We start from the raw sequence: 16,776 nt of genomic DNA on the forward strand, positions 1-16,776 counted from the left end.
GCTCTTATTGTGTCAATTGCAGCCATTGCATGAGTGTTCAGGCTTTGTCACAGGCAATCAGCCTTGGAGTGTGATATCTGCCACCACAATTCTTTTGTCCTCTCTTCACACAGCATCTGCTGCAGGTTCTCTCCATGTCGCACGACAATGAAGGGGAAGGGAATTGGAAGACACACCATCCACGGTCAGTGACAGGCAATCAGGTGTCACAATGAGGAGTTGACATGATGTGGGAATATGTCTGTACAATTTATGACTCCTATGTGTCTGTGTCAAGCGGCACTCCATTTTGAATATGCAACCTTATGCCTTCTCTAGGGTCTATTTGCCTCCATGTTGGCTTGACATTCCAAAGGCTGGTGGCAAAACAGAAGGTAATTGACTCAAGTACCCAATCATTAGAAATCTATTCACCCTAGACAAAGGACTGGTCCCTATCCAGAAGAACCGATTTCACAACAAAGGAGGCAGCCTTGGCAACAAAGGATCCTGTCTGTTTATATAGACCACAGCGGTAGTACTGCCTGACCTTACCTGTATAAGGAGTGTGTGTACAGGAAAATGAAAGGCCTTGCACACAAGGTGGACTGCCCTCAGTTCCAGTAAGTTTATATGTAGTCTGGCCTCCCATGGGGTCCAGGTAAGCACCCTATCCCAGGAGGGAAGCATCCATCATAGTGGTGGCCTTGGGGGTGGGAGGGCTGAAGGGAACTCCCACCATGACCTTTCCGGGGTTCAACCACCAAGTCAGGGAAATGACAACTCTAGTGGGACTGACCATGCTGGAGTTGATATGGTCCTTGCTTGGTCAATAGCTGGGGTGGAGCCAAGCCTGAAAGCGCTGCAAGTGGAGTCTGTGAAAGGAGTCACGCAGGTGCATGTGGCCAAACAGTGAGACTGTGGTTTGTAGTCTGTGTGTAAAATCAGGCTGTTCACAGCATGAAACCTTTCTGAGGTGAGGAACACTCTTACAGAAACTGAGTCCAACCATTCCTCTATAAAGTTTATTGACCTTGTGGGTAACAAAAGATTTTTTTGTTATACAAACTCCTAGGGCTGTTAAAAGTTGTATGAGAAACTCTTGTCTCTGACCTGACCTCCTGATGAGGTCGGGCTCCCAGAAGCCAATCGGATATCCATGGGCTATCATATAGCCGTGGTGCCTCATATGGGCTACTACCACAGAGAAAACCTTTTAAATACTCTGGGTGCCATAGCCAGCCCAAAGGGGAGTACTCAAAACTGGAAATGTTCCTGGCCTACCATAAAACGCAGGAACTTCCTGTGTGATGGGTGAATATCCACATGGAAATATGCGTCCTCCATGTTGAGTGCTACGAAACACATCCCTTCCTGACAGGAGGGGATTATAGATGCTAGCGTGATCATCTGGAATTTCAGCTTTTGAATAATGACGTTGAGTTGCTGAAGGTCCAGGGTGGGTCTCCATCCTCGGTCTTTTGTGGGGATTAGGAAATATGGGAAGTAGAACCCTCCCCTCTTCTGCAGTAACAAGATGGGACGTGCTCTACTGCCCCTTAGTGTAAAAGGATTCTGCCTACCATCAAAGAATCACCTCATGAGAGGGGCAGCGGGGGAGTAAGGGGGTTTGTGAGGTGGTAACAAAAGAAACAATGAAATATTCCTGGTGGATAATCTCTGGAACCTAAACTGTCCACTGTGATCTTGTTCCAGTTGTGGGTTAAAAGTGTAAGATGGCCCCCCAAAATGACAGGGCACAGATGGTTGCCAACAGTAGTAGTGCTTGGGTCTCGACCAATGTGTCAAAAGTGGCTCTTGACTGGTGGTGGATAGTGAGGAGAGACTGTGGTAGTAGAGGGGGCCAAGAAGCAAGGCCTCTGAATCCTCTGGCATTTGCACAGAGGCTGGGTTGTGCACTGGTAATAAGATGCATGAGGAGGGAGTGGCCTTGGTATATAGGACTGCGTCTGGTGTTTCCTCCTAGAGGCTGGGGTATAAGTCCTCAGAGAATGCAGCATCAATCCTGAGTCTTTTAGTGAGTGCAGGGACTCATTGGTTTTCTTGAAGAGATTAGACTCGTTAAAAAGAAGGTCCTGGGTGGCGTTTTGGACCTTGCTAGGGAACCCTGCCGATTGTAGCCAGGAATCCCCCTCATGACTAGACCAGTGGCTAAACTTCTGGAAGCTGGGTCCACCGCATGCAGTGCAGCCAGGAGGGCTATTTTTGCCACTAGCCTCCCCTCCTCTAAAAGAAATTGAAATTGAGCCCAGTCTTCAGTGGGAAGCTTGTCTGTGAAGTCCACAAGCCTGGAATAAGTATTAAAATCCTATTTCACTAGCAACACTTGTTAGTTAGCAACATGAAATTGCAGGCCTGTGGAGGAAACCACCTTCCTCCCTATGTGGTCCAGTCTTTTAGAGCCTTTATCTGCCAGGCTGTCCTCACACTTTCATCAGCCATCTGTACCACTGGCAAGTTGGGGACAGGGTAGGAGAATAAGAATTCAGCCTCTTTGGCAGGAACAAAATACTGTCTCTCAGCCCTTTTCGGTATGGTGGCACAGGATGCTGGAGTGTGCCATCCCACTCTAGCCGGTTCTAGGATGGCCTCATTGATGGGTAGGGCTACCTTACTCAGCTCCTGAGGCAGCACCATGTCCAGGAGCTGGTGTTGAGGGTCCTAGACCTCACAAGAAGGGCCATACTGGGTCAGACCAAAGGTCCATCTAGCCCAGTATTCTGTCTTCCACCAGTGGCCAATGCCAGGTGCCCCAGAGGGAATGAACAGAACAGGTATCATCAAGTGATCCATCCCCTGTTGCCCTTTCCCAGCTTCTGGCAAAGAGAGGCTAGGGACACCATTCCTGCCCATTCTGGCTAATAGCCATTGATGGACCTATCCTCTGTGAACTTATCTAGCTCTTTTTTGAACCCTATTATAGCCTTGGCCTTCACAACATCCTCTGGAAAAGAGTTCCACAGGTTGACTGTGCATTGTGTGAAGAAATACTGCCTTTTGTTTGTTTTACACCTGCTGCCTATTAATTTCATTTGGTGATTCCTAGTCATTGTGTAATGAGGAGTAAATAACTTCCTTATCTACCTTCTCCACCCTAGTCATGATTTTATGACCTCTATCAGATCCCCCCTTAGTCGTGTCTTTTCAAAGCTGAAAAGTCCCAGTCTTATTAATCTGTCCTCATAGGCAGCTGTTCCATATCCCATATCATTTTTGTTGCCCTTTTCTGAACTTTTTCCAATTCCACTATATTCCACAGTATTCAAGATGTGGGTGTACCATGGATTTATATAGAGACAATATAATGTTTTCCGTCTTATCTGTCCCTTTCATAATGATTCCCAACATTGTTAGCTTTTGTGACTGCTGCTGCACATTGAGTGGATGTTTTTAGACAACTATCCACAGTGACTCTAAGATCTTTCTGGAGAGGTAAGAGCTAATTTAGACCCCATCACTGTGTATGTAGAGTTGAGATTATATTTTCCAATGTGCATTACTTTTCATTTATCAACATTGAATTTCTTCTGCCATTTTGTGGCCTAGTCACCCAGTTTTGTGAGATCTCTTTGTAGCTCTTCGCAGTCTGCCTGGGACTTAACTATCTTGAACAATTTTGTATCATTTGCCAATTTTGCCACTGTGACGTTATTGATATAAACTGGGACCATATAGAACATGGTTTGCAACCAAGGTCCTGTAGTGGCGCCAAATCCTATGTAAAGGGGGTCATATAAGGTGTCTAAGATCAGGTTATGGGCTACTGGTTATGATTATGCTGTCTGCATGTCTGTATCACCATGTAGTTGAAGTTGTAAGTATTGGCTGTATACTGTCTGTATTTCAAATTGGTGCTGCAGTTCTGGGAAACACCCCAGACAAGTTGGTGTTAGTTCTGCTTAGCCTGTTTGATGGCCCATTAAGGACCATCAGCTACACAATTGACCCATTGAGAGGAGACAGATACGCCTTGTGACTCAGCAAAGTATGCAGGGACTTGCCCATGTGACTCCAAACTCCATTTTGCTGTAATTTTCCACAGCAGGAACAAAGAAGTGTTCTTACACCTGGAAGAGCCTATATAAGGCTGATGCCTCATCTCCATTTTGTCTTCAATCCTGCTTCCTACCTCTGGAGGGACTTTGCTACAAACTGAGGCTCTACGCAAGGGACTGATGACCCATCCCAGTGGGGGATGTTCTCCAGAGACTTGATTTGAACCTGCAGTTTACTCCATTCTGCTACAAGCCTAAACTAAGAACTTTGCCATTACTGTATGGAATTGATTCAATTTAACCAATTCTAGCTCTCATCTCTATCTTTTTCCTTTTATGAATAAACCTTTAGATTTTAGATTCTAAAGGATTGGCAACAGCGTGATTTGTGGGTAAGATCTGATGTGTATATTGACCTGGGTCTGGGGCTTGGTCCTTTGGGATCAAGAGAACCTTTTTCTTTTACTGGGGTGTTGGTTTTCATAACCATTCATCCCCAGGACGGGTGGCACTGGTGGTGATACTGGGAGACTGGAGTGTCTAAGGAAATTGCTTGTGTGACTTGTGGGTAGCCAGTGAGGTGAAACCGAAGTCCTTTTTATCTGGCTGGTTTGGTTTGCCTTAGAGGTGGAAAAACCCCAGCCTTGGGCTGTGACTGCCCTGTTTGAGCAATTGGTCCTGAATTGGCACTCTCAGTTGGGTCCCACCAGAACAGCATCGTCACAGCCACCTCACTGTTCACCCCCTTTAATGGTATCTATAGATCACTGGCAATTTGCTGCAGTAGTTCCTGGTACCAGCAGTGGCCATCCGGGGGAGAAGACTGTTGTCAGGTGTAGGCTGCCTGAGTTCCCTCTGTGTGCTGAACCTGGCCAGAGCTGGTACAGAATGCAGACTTTTGCTCATAGCATAACTTTTGCTGACTTTGGTTCAGGCCTCAGGCCTTGCACCAGGCCGCGTGCTCTCTCTCCTTATTACAAAAACAGAGGAGTGACCATCTCATCCTGGGATGATGCAGAGGCACCCGTCAGGACCCGTCAATCCAGTTCCACCCCTCTTCCTCATATACCGACAGAACCGGCAGGCGAGGAGCAGTAGGACTCGAGTGAGGCTCAGATATAAGCCATAAGGAACTCACAGATCTCAATAACGCAAGAAAGAGGGATCAACTGGTTCCAGGGGCACCCCAAAGAAATCTGTACCAGCAGTCCCTGGGAGGAGGGGGTTCGTATCCAGCAAGTCGAAGGGTTACCCTCACCATCTATCAGGGTTCAATTGCTTCCACGGAGCTACCAGTGTGGCCATCTCCTGAGAATCATGCGAGTCCAAGACCTGCTCCAGTGGTAGCAGTGCTGCCGTAGGTACCAGGACACTCTTACCAGATGGCTAGAGGGGAGATGGCTCCTTGGACAATGGTGCGGACCCCTCCTCCGGAGTAAGAACATCCCACAGGAGGGCCGGGCCAGAAAGAAGTGGAGACTACAGATAAGGGAGGAATATATCCTCTGGTGTTACATAAGTCTCAGGACACCCTGGTGTTTGAGGTTCCCGTAATTAAATCTTATGGATCTGGTTTATCTGCAGTGACCGGCTGGTCTTTAGATAGATGAAGCAATACAGACAATTGGTATGGACCTGCACTTGTAGATGGAACTAGTGAACATCTATCCTTATGCTTCAGTAACGAGGTGACCAGCAGAACCAACGGATCCTTCTTTCTATGTGTCTTGCACTCTGATCCAGGGGTCTTCAATGGAGTCGGTTCTTTAGGTTCCATACGTGACGTCTCACCCAAGCTGGACAGACTCAGGGAGGAAGTGTGTTTTTCATGGATGAGGATTTGTCTTTACACCAGGAGAGTGCTCTCTACCATCAAGGGCAGCCCTGAAAAAAGAGATCTTAGGCTGATGTTGAGGGCTCTGCTTCAAGGAACGTACTTGGAGGGGCACTGTTGATCAGTTGAGGTTGATTACAGGGGTCTTCCTGGTTGAAATCGGAGAGGGCTCTCATAGCCTTCTCCATCACGTGCCTCCACAGGCGAAGCTCCCAGGATTCTTGAGTTCTGGGTGACATGACATGACAAAGGTCTCAGACAGCGAAGAGCTGGAGGGAGCAAGATACAAAGAGGTCATGGATGACAAATCTTTTCAGAGGAAGAGTAGGTGTTCCAGAGACAGTGGGGAGGAGGGGGGGAGAATGTGTGTAAGGTTAGAAATGGTGGCACAAGAGCAGCGGAAGTGGTCATGGGGTGATGGATATGGGAAGTGGAAAGGTGTGATGGAGTAGGGGCTGTCTGCATGGGGGACGGAAGAGCCGGGGATGTCTTTAGGTGAGGGACAGGATCTTTAAGCCTGTAACCTGAGCCAGGTAGGGGGGAGGGGGTTAGCACCTTGGCCTGGGAAGCTGGACAAAGGAATTGGCTGGCTGGAGGAGGGGCAGTTCAGTTTCGGTTTTGGGCTGGATGAGGGGAATTCAGGGGATCCTATGCTGGACCCAGGCACCCTCAAACTCCAGAAGGACTCGACTGAGGGGTCCTGACTGTGCCTGCAAGCTCTGCTGTAACCTGCATTCCTGTTGTCCAATAAACCTTCTGTTTTACTGGCTGGCTGAGAGTCACTGTGGGTCCCAGGAAGAGGGGTGCAGGACCGGACCCCCCCAGATACACTCCGTGACAAAAGGGGGTGAACGTAGGACTTGGATCTGTGCTGGTGGAAGGAAAGGGGAGATTAGTATGGAGAAGGGAAGAGGAGCAGGTAGGGACGGTGAGAAGTGTAGAAGGGTCCGGGTACCAAGGATGGGAAAACGGAGCCAGGGGGAGGAGGGCGGGAGGAGGATGGATGAAGAAGAAATGCGGTGATAGCCATTCTCAGTATGTAATATGTCCCCGCCTCCTACACACACACACACACACACACACACACACACACACACACACACACACACACACACACACACACACAAAAGTATAATCACCAATACTTGTATACTTTTTTTTGGGAAGAATATCAAGTATTTTTATTTTATAAACACAAAAAGGCACAAATACAATGCATGATTCAAGCAATGCTAGAAAACACCATACTGGTATAAGGCAAAAACAGTGCCAGCTGAAGTGATGCACTGAGAGACACTTTCAGTCAGGCTGGGTCCCTAACATCCTAGCAGTTTATCTGCTTTACCTCAAAGAGTCCTGCATTCAGTTAAAAACAAAACAAAAAAAAACAACCCTGCTCAACAGCATAAAAATTCTTACAGCACTTGCAAATGTAGCAGCAGGCGGCACTACTAATCCTGCAGCGAGGCAGCATCGCAGGGAAAGGATGGAAACACATTAAAAAGGAGAAACAAGACAGTGAAGGGTGGGGGCAATACTATTAAACAGATCGTTGTGCTCCACAGCTCTGTTCAGCAAAGACTCCATTATGAAACTAATCAGAACTGGGAATATTTAGAGAAAGCAAAACTAAACAGTTAATCCATGAAGATTTAACTGTACTGCACAGATTCCTCTTCACCAAGGATTCTTGTCTTCATTCAGGACCTGCTCCAAAGACCACTGAAGTCAGTGCGAGTCTCTACTTGATTTCAGCGGGCTTTGGATCAAGCCCCACTTACATCCACTGCCACTATAACACTGCAGGGCCTTATGATACAGAAAAGTATAATCCAACTCCAGGCTCTCTCAGACACCATGTCCTTATGGGACACAAAAAACTCAGCAATTTCTCACCATTTGACACACAGTGTAACTCCAAGAACTCACTCTCACCAGATGGAAGTTTCGGTTACACCTCACCAGAAGGTCAGGGACAGGTTTTAATGTAGATTAGCGTAATCCCCTAAGTAAACAAAACACATTATCTTTTCAGGTTAGAACTTTCCTACTTCCTTTCCACTTCTGCTGAACTTCAAGCACAACCTGTCTGTATTTGAAAAGCCTCACTACAGGCAGGATAACCTGATTCTCCCGCACCATCCTACCTTCTGGGACATCATCCATCCTCTCAATTTACAGGCAACAAGAAGAAATTGTTCTTTATTATTGCAGAAGTTTTCTGTTGATTAAATCACAATCTGTTTTCTTCTCCAAAAATCAGTGGGTCGACGATCTATTGCTTTGGATTAATATGTAGGCTACCATGTCTCAGCATCTGACTCTATGCATTTTGGATGAGTCTTTGCCTGTTACTCTAAATTTTTCTTTACCAATATGGCTTTCACTGGCAAAGAGTTGTTGGCTACACTCTAGAGTCAAGTGTCTTAGCAAAGGGGGAGTCCCATGTATATCATCTCTGCACGCAGCTGACTCACTTAATTTCTCTTCCAAGAAACAGCCAACTATTGTCCAAATGGATACTTCAGCTTTGCTGTTGTATGCAAACTCTTCCATTCTGAAAAGAGGCACTGATGCAGCAGGCTACTTCAGAGACTGTGCCCAGAATTCACTCAGTAAAATCGTATTAAATTATCAGGGTAAGGTTACTTGACAATCAGTTTCAGAAGTTTTTCAACGGGAAGGAGTCTATTTCTACAGCTTTTTGGTACTGATGATATATGTTCATATATTGTGTGTATCTAAGTCAGATAACAGTCTTTGTATAACAACAAACTAGTGTGGGTTCCATGAATCTTTTGCAGTGTGCATGTTTCCATTGGTCTCCATTTTATCCACATCAGAACTGTTGTCTTCCTGAGCATTTGGACTTCGCCACTTTCCCCAAACACCCTCTTTGGCTCGGACATGGAGGATACCTTTATTGTATGCAAGAGGAGAACAAAATATTAGCTTGCTTGCATATATATACCTGCCCCTGGAAATTTCCACTACATGCATCTGATGAAGTAGGTATTCACCTACGAAAGCTCATGCTCCAAAACCTCTGTTAGTCTATAAGGTGCCACAGGATTCTTTGCTGCTTTTAAAAATATTAGCTTGAGAGGCATCGGTCCTGCTTTGACACCAGTGAATTCTGGAGCTCTTGTTTGGTGGTTTCCAACATTTTGCTGGAATCCCACTGGGGAAACACTAATGGCTGAGTGTGATCCTGTTCTGTCCCCCTTGCAACATACTTTAAAACAACACTGTCTTTCCCCTCTGTCCATTCAATCTTTCATCTGGTCTTTGTCCATCCCCCCATCTCCTCCACCTTCAATCTTTCATCTGGTCTTTGTCCATCCCCCCATCTCCTCCACCTTCTTTGTCTTGCTTCTTCCTTTCTGTACTTTTCTCTCTCTCTTTTTAAAAAATTCTTATCTGACAACACTCTCTCCTCTCCCTAGTCCACAAAAAGGTGTCTGTACCTAAAGCTCCGTAGATACGAGCTGCTCCCAGCATTGGCTACAGCAGGGACCAATGCACGAGCAGGAGCAGAATGCAGTTAACTTTCTGGGGCCAAGCAACTTCCCCTGCCTCCAGTTATTCTCTCTGCTGCCTGCCCCCTCAGCAAGTCTTAAGGTTCCCAAAAGGGTCCCACATCCCGGTACTCTTGTCATTTAACACTATCAATGCTACCTCTGAAACACATGCAGGAGCTACTCGTAGCTGAGGGGAAACAGGTTAACATGTATGAGGGGCTGCTATAAAAGCTCCTAAACTTGAACAATCCTCTGATAGCCATGTCATAATTAAGGCTGGCAACAGACTGCAAAGAGCCACACAAAACTCTTGCTTGTAGCTAGTAGAATGACTTCCCCTCAAGATAAGCATTCCACTGTTTAAAGCCCTGCTTACAATGGCAAACAGACCCTTCATGTAGCACACCCTAGTTCTATTACATGGGCATCTACTTAAAGTCCTCTTAACAACAACCTGTTTAAAAAGAAAGATCACTTATCTTTACAGTAACTGAAGTTCCTCGAGATGTATGGTCCTTATTTGTATTCTATTGTGGTGCACATGTGCTTCGTGCAACTGAGACTGGAAAATTCTTACTAGTAGCGACCTTTGGTCCGCACCTGTGCCCTTCGTGCTCCAATCTGAAGGCATTAGGAGAGGTGTGGACTGAATGCTTCTCCAATACCTTTTGAGAGTGGTTTGTGGTAGAGAAAAGATCTGACGCAGGAGAGGTGAAGGGTGGGTAGTGGAATACACAGAGGAACCACATTTCAAAGAACTCCGGTCATTTACCTTACTGTTCTTTCTTCAAGTGATGGTTCCTATGGGTATTCCACTGTGGGTGACTCCCAAGCAGTATTCACCAAGGAGGAGGGTGAAAGGACCTGTATTACACCATTGACCATAGGACCACTGTACCGAAGAACGAAGCTGCAGAAGGCTTGCACCAGTGCATAATGTCTGCACAGAACCTGATGTTGTCACTCTACAGATTTCCAGGAGGGAAAAACCCTGAAGAGATGGCCCTGAAGCAGTCTGGGCTCTGGTCAAATGAGCCCTCACTCTGACAAGTCATCATCCCTGCAAGATCATAGCAAAGGCAGACAACCAGAAATCAGTTGGGAAAGACTTTGAGAGAGGAGACTGCTTCTCCTTTCATCTGCTCAGCAAAGGAAACAAAAGTCTCAGAGATTTCTGGGAGGGTTCAGTCCTTTGTAGGCAGAAAACTATGGCTTGAGGGACGTCCAGAGAGTGGAACTTCCTGTCCTTCCTGATGGCGTGAGGTTTTGGGGAGAAGACCAAAAGGCGTATGACCTGGTTAATGTGGAATTCAGAGGGAACCTTTGGAATGAACTTGGGGTGTAACCTCAAAACTACCTTACTCTAGGGAGCACTGCATAAGGAGTCTGCCACAAGGGCCCTGAACTCACCCACTCTTCTGGCAGAGGTGACTGCAGTCAGGAAGGCTACCTTCACAGACAGATGAACAAGGGAGCAAGGGGCCAATGGTACAAATAGAGGATTCATGAGTGTTGACAAAGCCAAGCTGAGGTCCCAAGACGGTGCTGGTTTCAGTACTGGAGGAAAAGTTCTGGCAAGGCTTTTCAGGAATTTTAGTTATAGGTTGGGTGAAGACCGAGTAGCTGTCAATCAGGGACTGGAAGATGTTAATTGCTGCCAAATGCAGACACTGGGAACAGAGATAGCCCCAGCTTCTTCAGGGAAAGAAGGTAGTCTAAGAGAGTAGAGATGTCCAAATCCTCTGGGGTTATGTGACGAAGCTGGTACCAGACAGAAAATCTCTTCCATTCAGGCCCACAACACTGTCTCGTGGGGAGTTTTCTGCTATTACGGAGTAGAGATTGTACTTCCTTGGGGCACAATTCCTCTAAGCTCGTCATCCTTCCCAATACCAGGCTGTTAGATAGAAGGATGCTGGGTTGGGATAGTTGATCCTGCCTCTGTTCTATGTTAGAAGGTTTGGAAATGGATATGCATGCACGGGAACACTGACATCTGACAGACGCTGGTGAACCAGAACTGCCTGAGCCAGCAGGATGCCATGAGAATCACAAACACACTGTCCTTCTTCATTTTCTTTAGGACTCAGGGAAAAGGGTGTGAACTTGGAGGGTTGGTATGGGTGGGAAAAGTATGGAACAGGTTTGGGGGGGGGCAGGGAGGGAGGGGCAGGGAGGAATTTGAGAGGTGGTCAATCCACACCTCCCCTTATGCCCTCGATTTGAAGCCCAAGGACACACAGGGTGCAGGCACAAACCAATGGACACTGCTAGTAAGAATTTTCCAGTCTCAGGTACATGGAGTGCATGCACACATAGGGACCATCACTCGAAGAACCACACACTTTTCTGTACACCTAACCAAGTACATTCAGAAACAGAGTGGGGTCCTCTGAAATGGATCACTGAGAAGGCAATAAGCCAGTTAAGATTCAGACCCTAACCAATATGGAAGCAAATCTCACAGAGATGACAAGTCCAGCATAGTTTGCCTTGATCAGAGCAGATATGCACAGATATGTATGCTCCACAGGCTGCATTTCTTAATTGACCATAGGCTGCAAAGGTGATGAAGTTCCTGGTTGGGCACATTTTGGGTGTCCCTTGCCTAGCAAGGACACAGTAACCATTAACAGTTGCCTTTGCTTACCTGCTGCACTTGGAATGGTAAACAGATCTCTTTCATCCTTCACAGTTACCTGAGGACATAAACCAAGAGTTAAAATTCAGTATACACCCAATTTTCCAACCCCCATGTCTCTTACCCTTCTCTTTACCAGCAACCACAGAAGTGGTTCATTTTTAATTAGCTGCTCAACTATGGCCTGTCAGACTCCAATAAATCAGAGAGGGCTGGGACCTAAGTTTGCAAGGAAAGAGAAAGCCCTCAAGGTGGTGTTATAAAATAGAAGGGACGCCCAAGGCTTTGACAAGGAAACAAAGCTCTCAAATGGGAAGGAGTAATAAGCATTACCAGTAAAGATGCATGGAACTACGTTCCTAGTTAAGGATGAAATCCTCCAGTCAAAAGTCAGCATTTATAGTATTGCACAAGGTTCCAGTTGCCTAACTCCCATGAAAGCCACAGCCCAGCTGATGGGACTCATTGCCTCCCCATGACAGCTGTAACATACTCCTAAGCAGGCTGCTTACATGAGAGCTGGGTGGTGCCTCAGACACGGATGTTCCTGAAATGGAGGTTGTATTCAACTTGTAAAATGCAGATGCACACTCTCCACTTGCATTCTGTGGGTGACTTGCCATGGACTTTCTGGCTGAGACCAGTCTGCCAGGAATGTGTTGGCTGAATTAGAGAAAATAAAAATATCAAGGAGGGGTATTTAAACAGCAGAAGGCTGAAAGAGACTAAAATAGAGCTCACATCACTGCTAATTCAATACCCACTGGAAACATAGGCCTTGTCTACACTACACAGTTTTGTTGGCAAAGCAGTGGAGGTGTACATACTACAATGCTCCTTTTAGCGGCAAAACTCTCGTTTTGCTGACAAAATAAAACCACCTTGACAAGAGGCGTCAAGATGTTTGTGGCAAAGTTAGAGCAATGAAGTGTTAGAGTAAACACTGCGTTCACCTGGCCTCCAGGAAGTATCCCACAATGCCCACCGTGACCAGTTTGCTCACTATTTTGAACTCCGTAGCCCTGCATCCAGCCACACAGACACGTCTGTTTCCCCTTCTCCCCCCAAAGCTCCAGGAACTGTGGAATTGGAGCATTGTTCTATCAAATGCCGTGTCGTCTCAGGCCTGCTGGGTGATTGCACAGTGAAAGTGTGTACAGAAGACCATGTTGCTGCTCTGCAAATTTCCTGGGTAGGAACGTGAGCCAGGAACACCGTTGAAGCGGCCTGCACCCTGGTGAAGTGCGCAGTGATTGGAGGGGCAGCAACGCCTAGCAAGTTATAGCACTCATGTATGCAGGATGTGATCCATGATGAAATCTGCTGAGAAGAGAGAAGATCCTTCATTCTGTTCATCACAGCCACGAAGAGTTGGAGAGGAACTGTATGTCCTCACAGCAGCAGGCCGGTGAGCTTTAATTAAACTGCTGTTGCACATCAACGCTATGTTCCTTGTGTCGACAGATCACATCCACACTAGCACCTCTTGTGTTGAGACAGAGAGCAGTGCTCTGTGCATAGCTATCCCACTGTGCAACTGGCCGCAGGGTGCTTTGAAATGTTTGCAATGCTTCCTGGGGCAGATACAGCATCACATGATGCAGATTTCTCAATCTCATGCTTCCAAGAGCATCCTCCAGCAGCAGCCTGCCCTGCCTTCTGCTGTGTGCCTAGTGCGGAGGAGAGCAGGATTCCACATTAACGATTTTGAGATTCCCTTCTGTCCTGGAGTGCCTGTAGGTGCGGATGCAAGCCTTCATTAAGATCTGGATGGAGGCGTTTTGGGGATAGACCTGCTGCAATTCAGCTAAAGCTCCAGTTCTTCGAGTGCTTGCTCACATCAGTTCCAATCAGGTATGCGTGTGCCATGTGCACGACAGCTGTAAGATTTTTCCCTTAGCTGTATCTGTAGAGTTGGCCTGGGCGCCCCCTGGAGTCATGCCTCCATGGCACCCAATATAGTGCCCTGCCAACCCGACCCACCCTCCTTCAATTCCTTCTTACCGCCTGTGACGGCTGGCTGGAACTCCCTACTGCTCCTGCCTCAGCAAGCGAGGGCTTTGCAATGTCTCTCCATGTACACAGTTAGATTTAGCAGTAGTTTATGGTTAGTGTAGATAGCTTTTCTTATAAGTTTCCTTTTGGGGGCTTTCCCCCGATGTGCTTTCCCAGGCACTGAGGCATACCCTGGCCCTGGGCTTTAAACTGTGCTCGGACTGTGACAAGTTTATGCCAAGAAGTGACCCAAACTCGTGCCTTAAGTGTCTTGGCGAGGGGCATGTCAGGGACTGCTGTAAAATCTGTCAGGGTTTTCGCTCCCGGATCCTTAAGGACTGAGAGCAGCGACTCCAAGTCCTACTTATGGAGGCAGCACTTAGAGCCCAGTTGGAACCCGCCGTACTGGACCTGGCCTCAAGTACCGCATGCGCAGTGCGCTGGAACCATTGAGACGCGAACCGGTGCCGAGGAAGGACTCAGTTACAGACCCTCAGCACTGCCACGGCTCCGCCTGCAGGCAGGCATCAGTGGGGCACTGCTCTTGCTCCAGGTGCCCCATAAAAAGAAAAAGGTGGACAGAGGGCACTCCCCAGCTAGGTCTAAAGACCATTTAACCAGCAGTGCAGCCACAGGAGGCTGCTCAGGCTACTGCCTGAACACAATCCCACCTGACCCTCCGGCTCAATCCCAGCCACCACAGCCACACTGCTATTCTTAGTGCACCAGCCTGAGCAGAGCTAGTGCGTCTGTCTGGCCACACTGGGAAGCACCTTCCCAGTGCTGTGCAGCTATTGCCTTAGGCAATCAACTTCTACAAGAAAATGAACTGGATTGTGCTATTAAGCTATTCCTCTCAATACAACAGTAACCAAGCAAACAGAAGTATAACATTTGAATCTAGAAGAGACAGAAGAGACAGACTCATTTAGCATACACCCTTCCCCCTTGCACCAACCAGGGCTCTACCTCCATGAGCCAAGGTGTACTGCGAGTGCCCATGGGCAGGAAGGAGGTAAAGCTGAGGTTTCCATGTGGAATGACTATAGGAAACTACACTATAATGGCAGAGGAAAAGTGAGAGGCTGGATTGGATGAGCAACCGGTAATGAGCGTTTTCCGGCTCTGAAGTCTATAAACTTGAAAATATCCAATTTTAATTGTATTTACATTTTGTCACCAAGTCTCTCTTCTAAGCTTAGACTTTGCAGGACACATTTCAATCTTGAGCTGAAATTTTTGTGCAGACTTTTGAGCTCCTAAAAATGTGATTTTCTGACAAGGCCTGCTAAGTATTTAAACTGTATTTAAGCTGAGACAGGGGATCATGTATGATAGCGTGCTGCAGTATCTGCTGATGCTGTTGAGACTCTGCACTGAAAACACTGCTATCTGAGCAGCGAAGCCCCGAGGTAACCAAGCAGTTACCTTGGTAGATGGAATCCAACAGGATCCACTTCTGAGCTTTGTTCTATGGTTTTGCCTTTGTGCTTCTTCTCCAACTGTGACTGGATCTCTCCTCCTCCTCTCTTTCTGCCATATGGATATAACTTCATGCCAGGGAGCAGGGGCTGCTGTGCAGTGGTGAAGATGGTTGGTTGATCTGATGGCAAACTGGAAGGTGGGACCTCAAGAGCCTTTTCTTCGTCATCATATTTTAAGTCCTAGGGAAGAGACAAATATTAAATACCTGCTAAACTGAACGTGCTAAAATGCAGCCTGCAGCAACCTTAACTTTTGCATTCTTAACCATGTATCTCCAGTGCTTTCTTAACCTATTTTGTATGGAATTTCCTTGGGTTCTTTCTTTGGTTTAAAAAAGAATATGGATTTTTTCCCCCAGAATTCAGCTAAAACACAGTGAGAGTTCCAGGAGCTCTGAACAAGATGAACAATAGCTGAGCCCATAACAGTTTACAATTCCACTCTATGCAGGTTATGATACCTGCATACGCATGCACGGCATGGCCGCCTTTTGCTGTACACTTTATAAAAAGCAGTGAGACGATGTACGCAGAAGTCTACTCAGAACAGCACATATATTTCAAAGGCTCGTAAGTCAGTTAAATTACAAAGCGTTGCTTAAAGACTTTCCAAAAATAATTCACCTTCAGATAGAGATTAACCCTAGATAATTTCAGCTCAAGAGATCAGAATTCCTGAAAGATGAGTGACTAAACACCATGAAGGAATTTTTTGTCTCCATCATCACAAGATACAAAGCAAATGAGAATTTCTGTAGGTGGGATATCGTTCAACATCTGGCAGGGGCAGGGATCCATGATCAAACTGTGGATGTTAGAGTGGTTACATTCAAGAGTCTCCCAGAAGTGCAGCCTTGCAACAGCACAGCACAGCACAGCACAGCAAGCTTGTTGTGGTGGCTAGCTAAACTAAAGGTACAAATACAGTATGGGAGTTTGTAGTTAAGTCATGCATGTCTGGCTGATTAGGAAGTAGGTCTGATGGATAAATACAAAAAAAAACAAAAAAAAAAAAAAAACCAAAAAATCATTGCAAGACAGTGAGAATTCACTATGTCACTAGAACTAGATTCTACTTGAGGTTGAAGAATCTGTTCAAGAGTAGATGATCTATTAACATGTAGGGGAAGGCCTCAAGTCTTTCAGGACAACTCTTCAGGACTGGCTGGCTCTCACCTGTGGAACTCAAGTATCTGATAATACCAGCTTTCCCAGCAAACAGCCTCCAATTCATTCATTCTTTGGAAACAAGCTTGTTTTCTGATAGTCACCCTGAAATTCCCACCTCCAGAATGCAGAACTTATG

The 16,776-nt window shown here is 46.6% G+C and overlaps 1 protein-coding gene across 3 annotated transcripts in view; it reads right to left on the reverse strand.

Annotated features, from left to right (window-relative positions):
* Positions 1–6,974: 6,974 nt before the first annotated feature.
* Positions 6,975–16,776, reverse strand: part of NUGGC (nuclear GTPase, germinal center associated) — an 89,661-nt gene continuing 79,859 nt past the window's right edge. For all 3 annotated transcript variants that reach the window (XM_050939281.1, XM_050939286.1, XM_050939280.1), the window contains 4 exons: positions 15,415–15,650; positions 12,504–12,654; positions 12,001–12,049; positions 6,975–8,747 (listed from right to left, as the gene is read on the reverse strand). In XM_050939281.1, the coding sequence (XP_050795238.1) occupies positions 8,605–8,747; positions 12,001–12,049; positions 12,504–12,654; positions 15,415–15,650 (579 nt within the window). In that variant the 3' untranslated portion in view covers positions 6,975–8,604. The remainder of the gene's footprint in view (positions 8,748–12,000; positions 12,050–12,503; positions 12,655–15,414; positions 15,651–16,776) is intronic.

This window comes from Gopherus flavomarginatus, chromosome 2, assembly GCF_025201925.1.
Source record: "Gopherus flavomarginatus isolate rGopFla2 chromosome 2, rGopFla2.mat.asm, whole genome shotgun sequence".
Classification (NCBI taxonomy): Eukaryota; Metazoa; Chordata; order Testudines; family Testudinidae; genus Gopherus; species Gopherus flavomarginatus.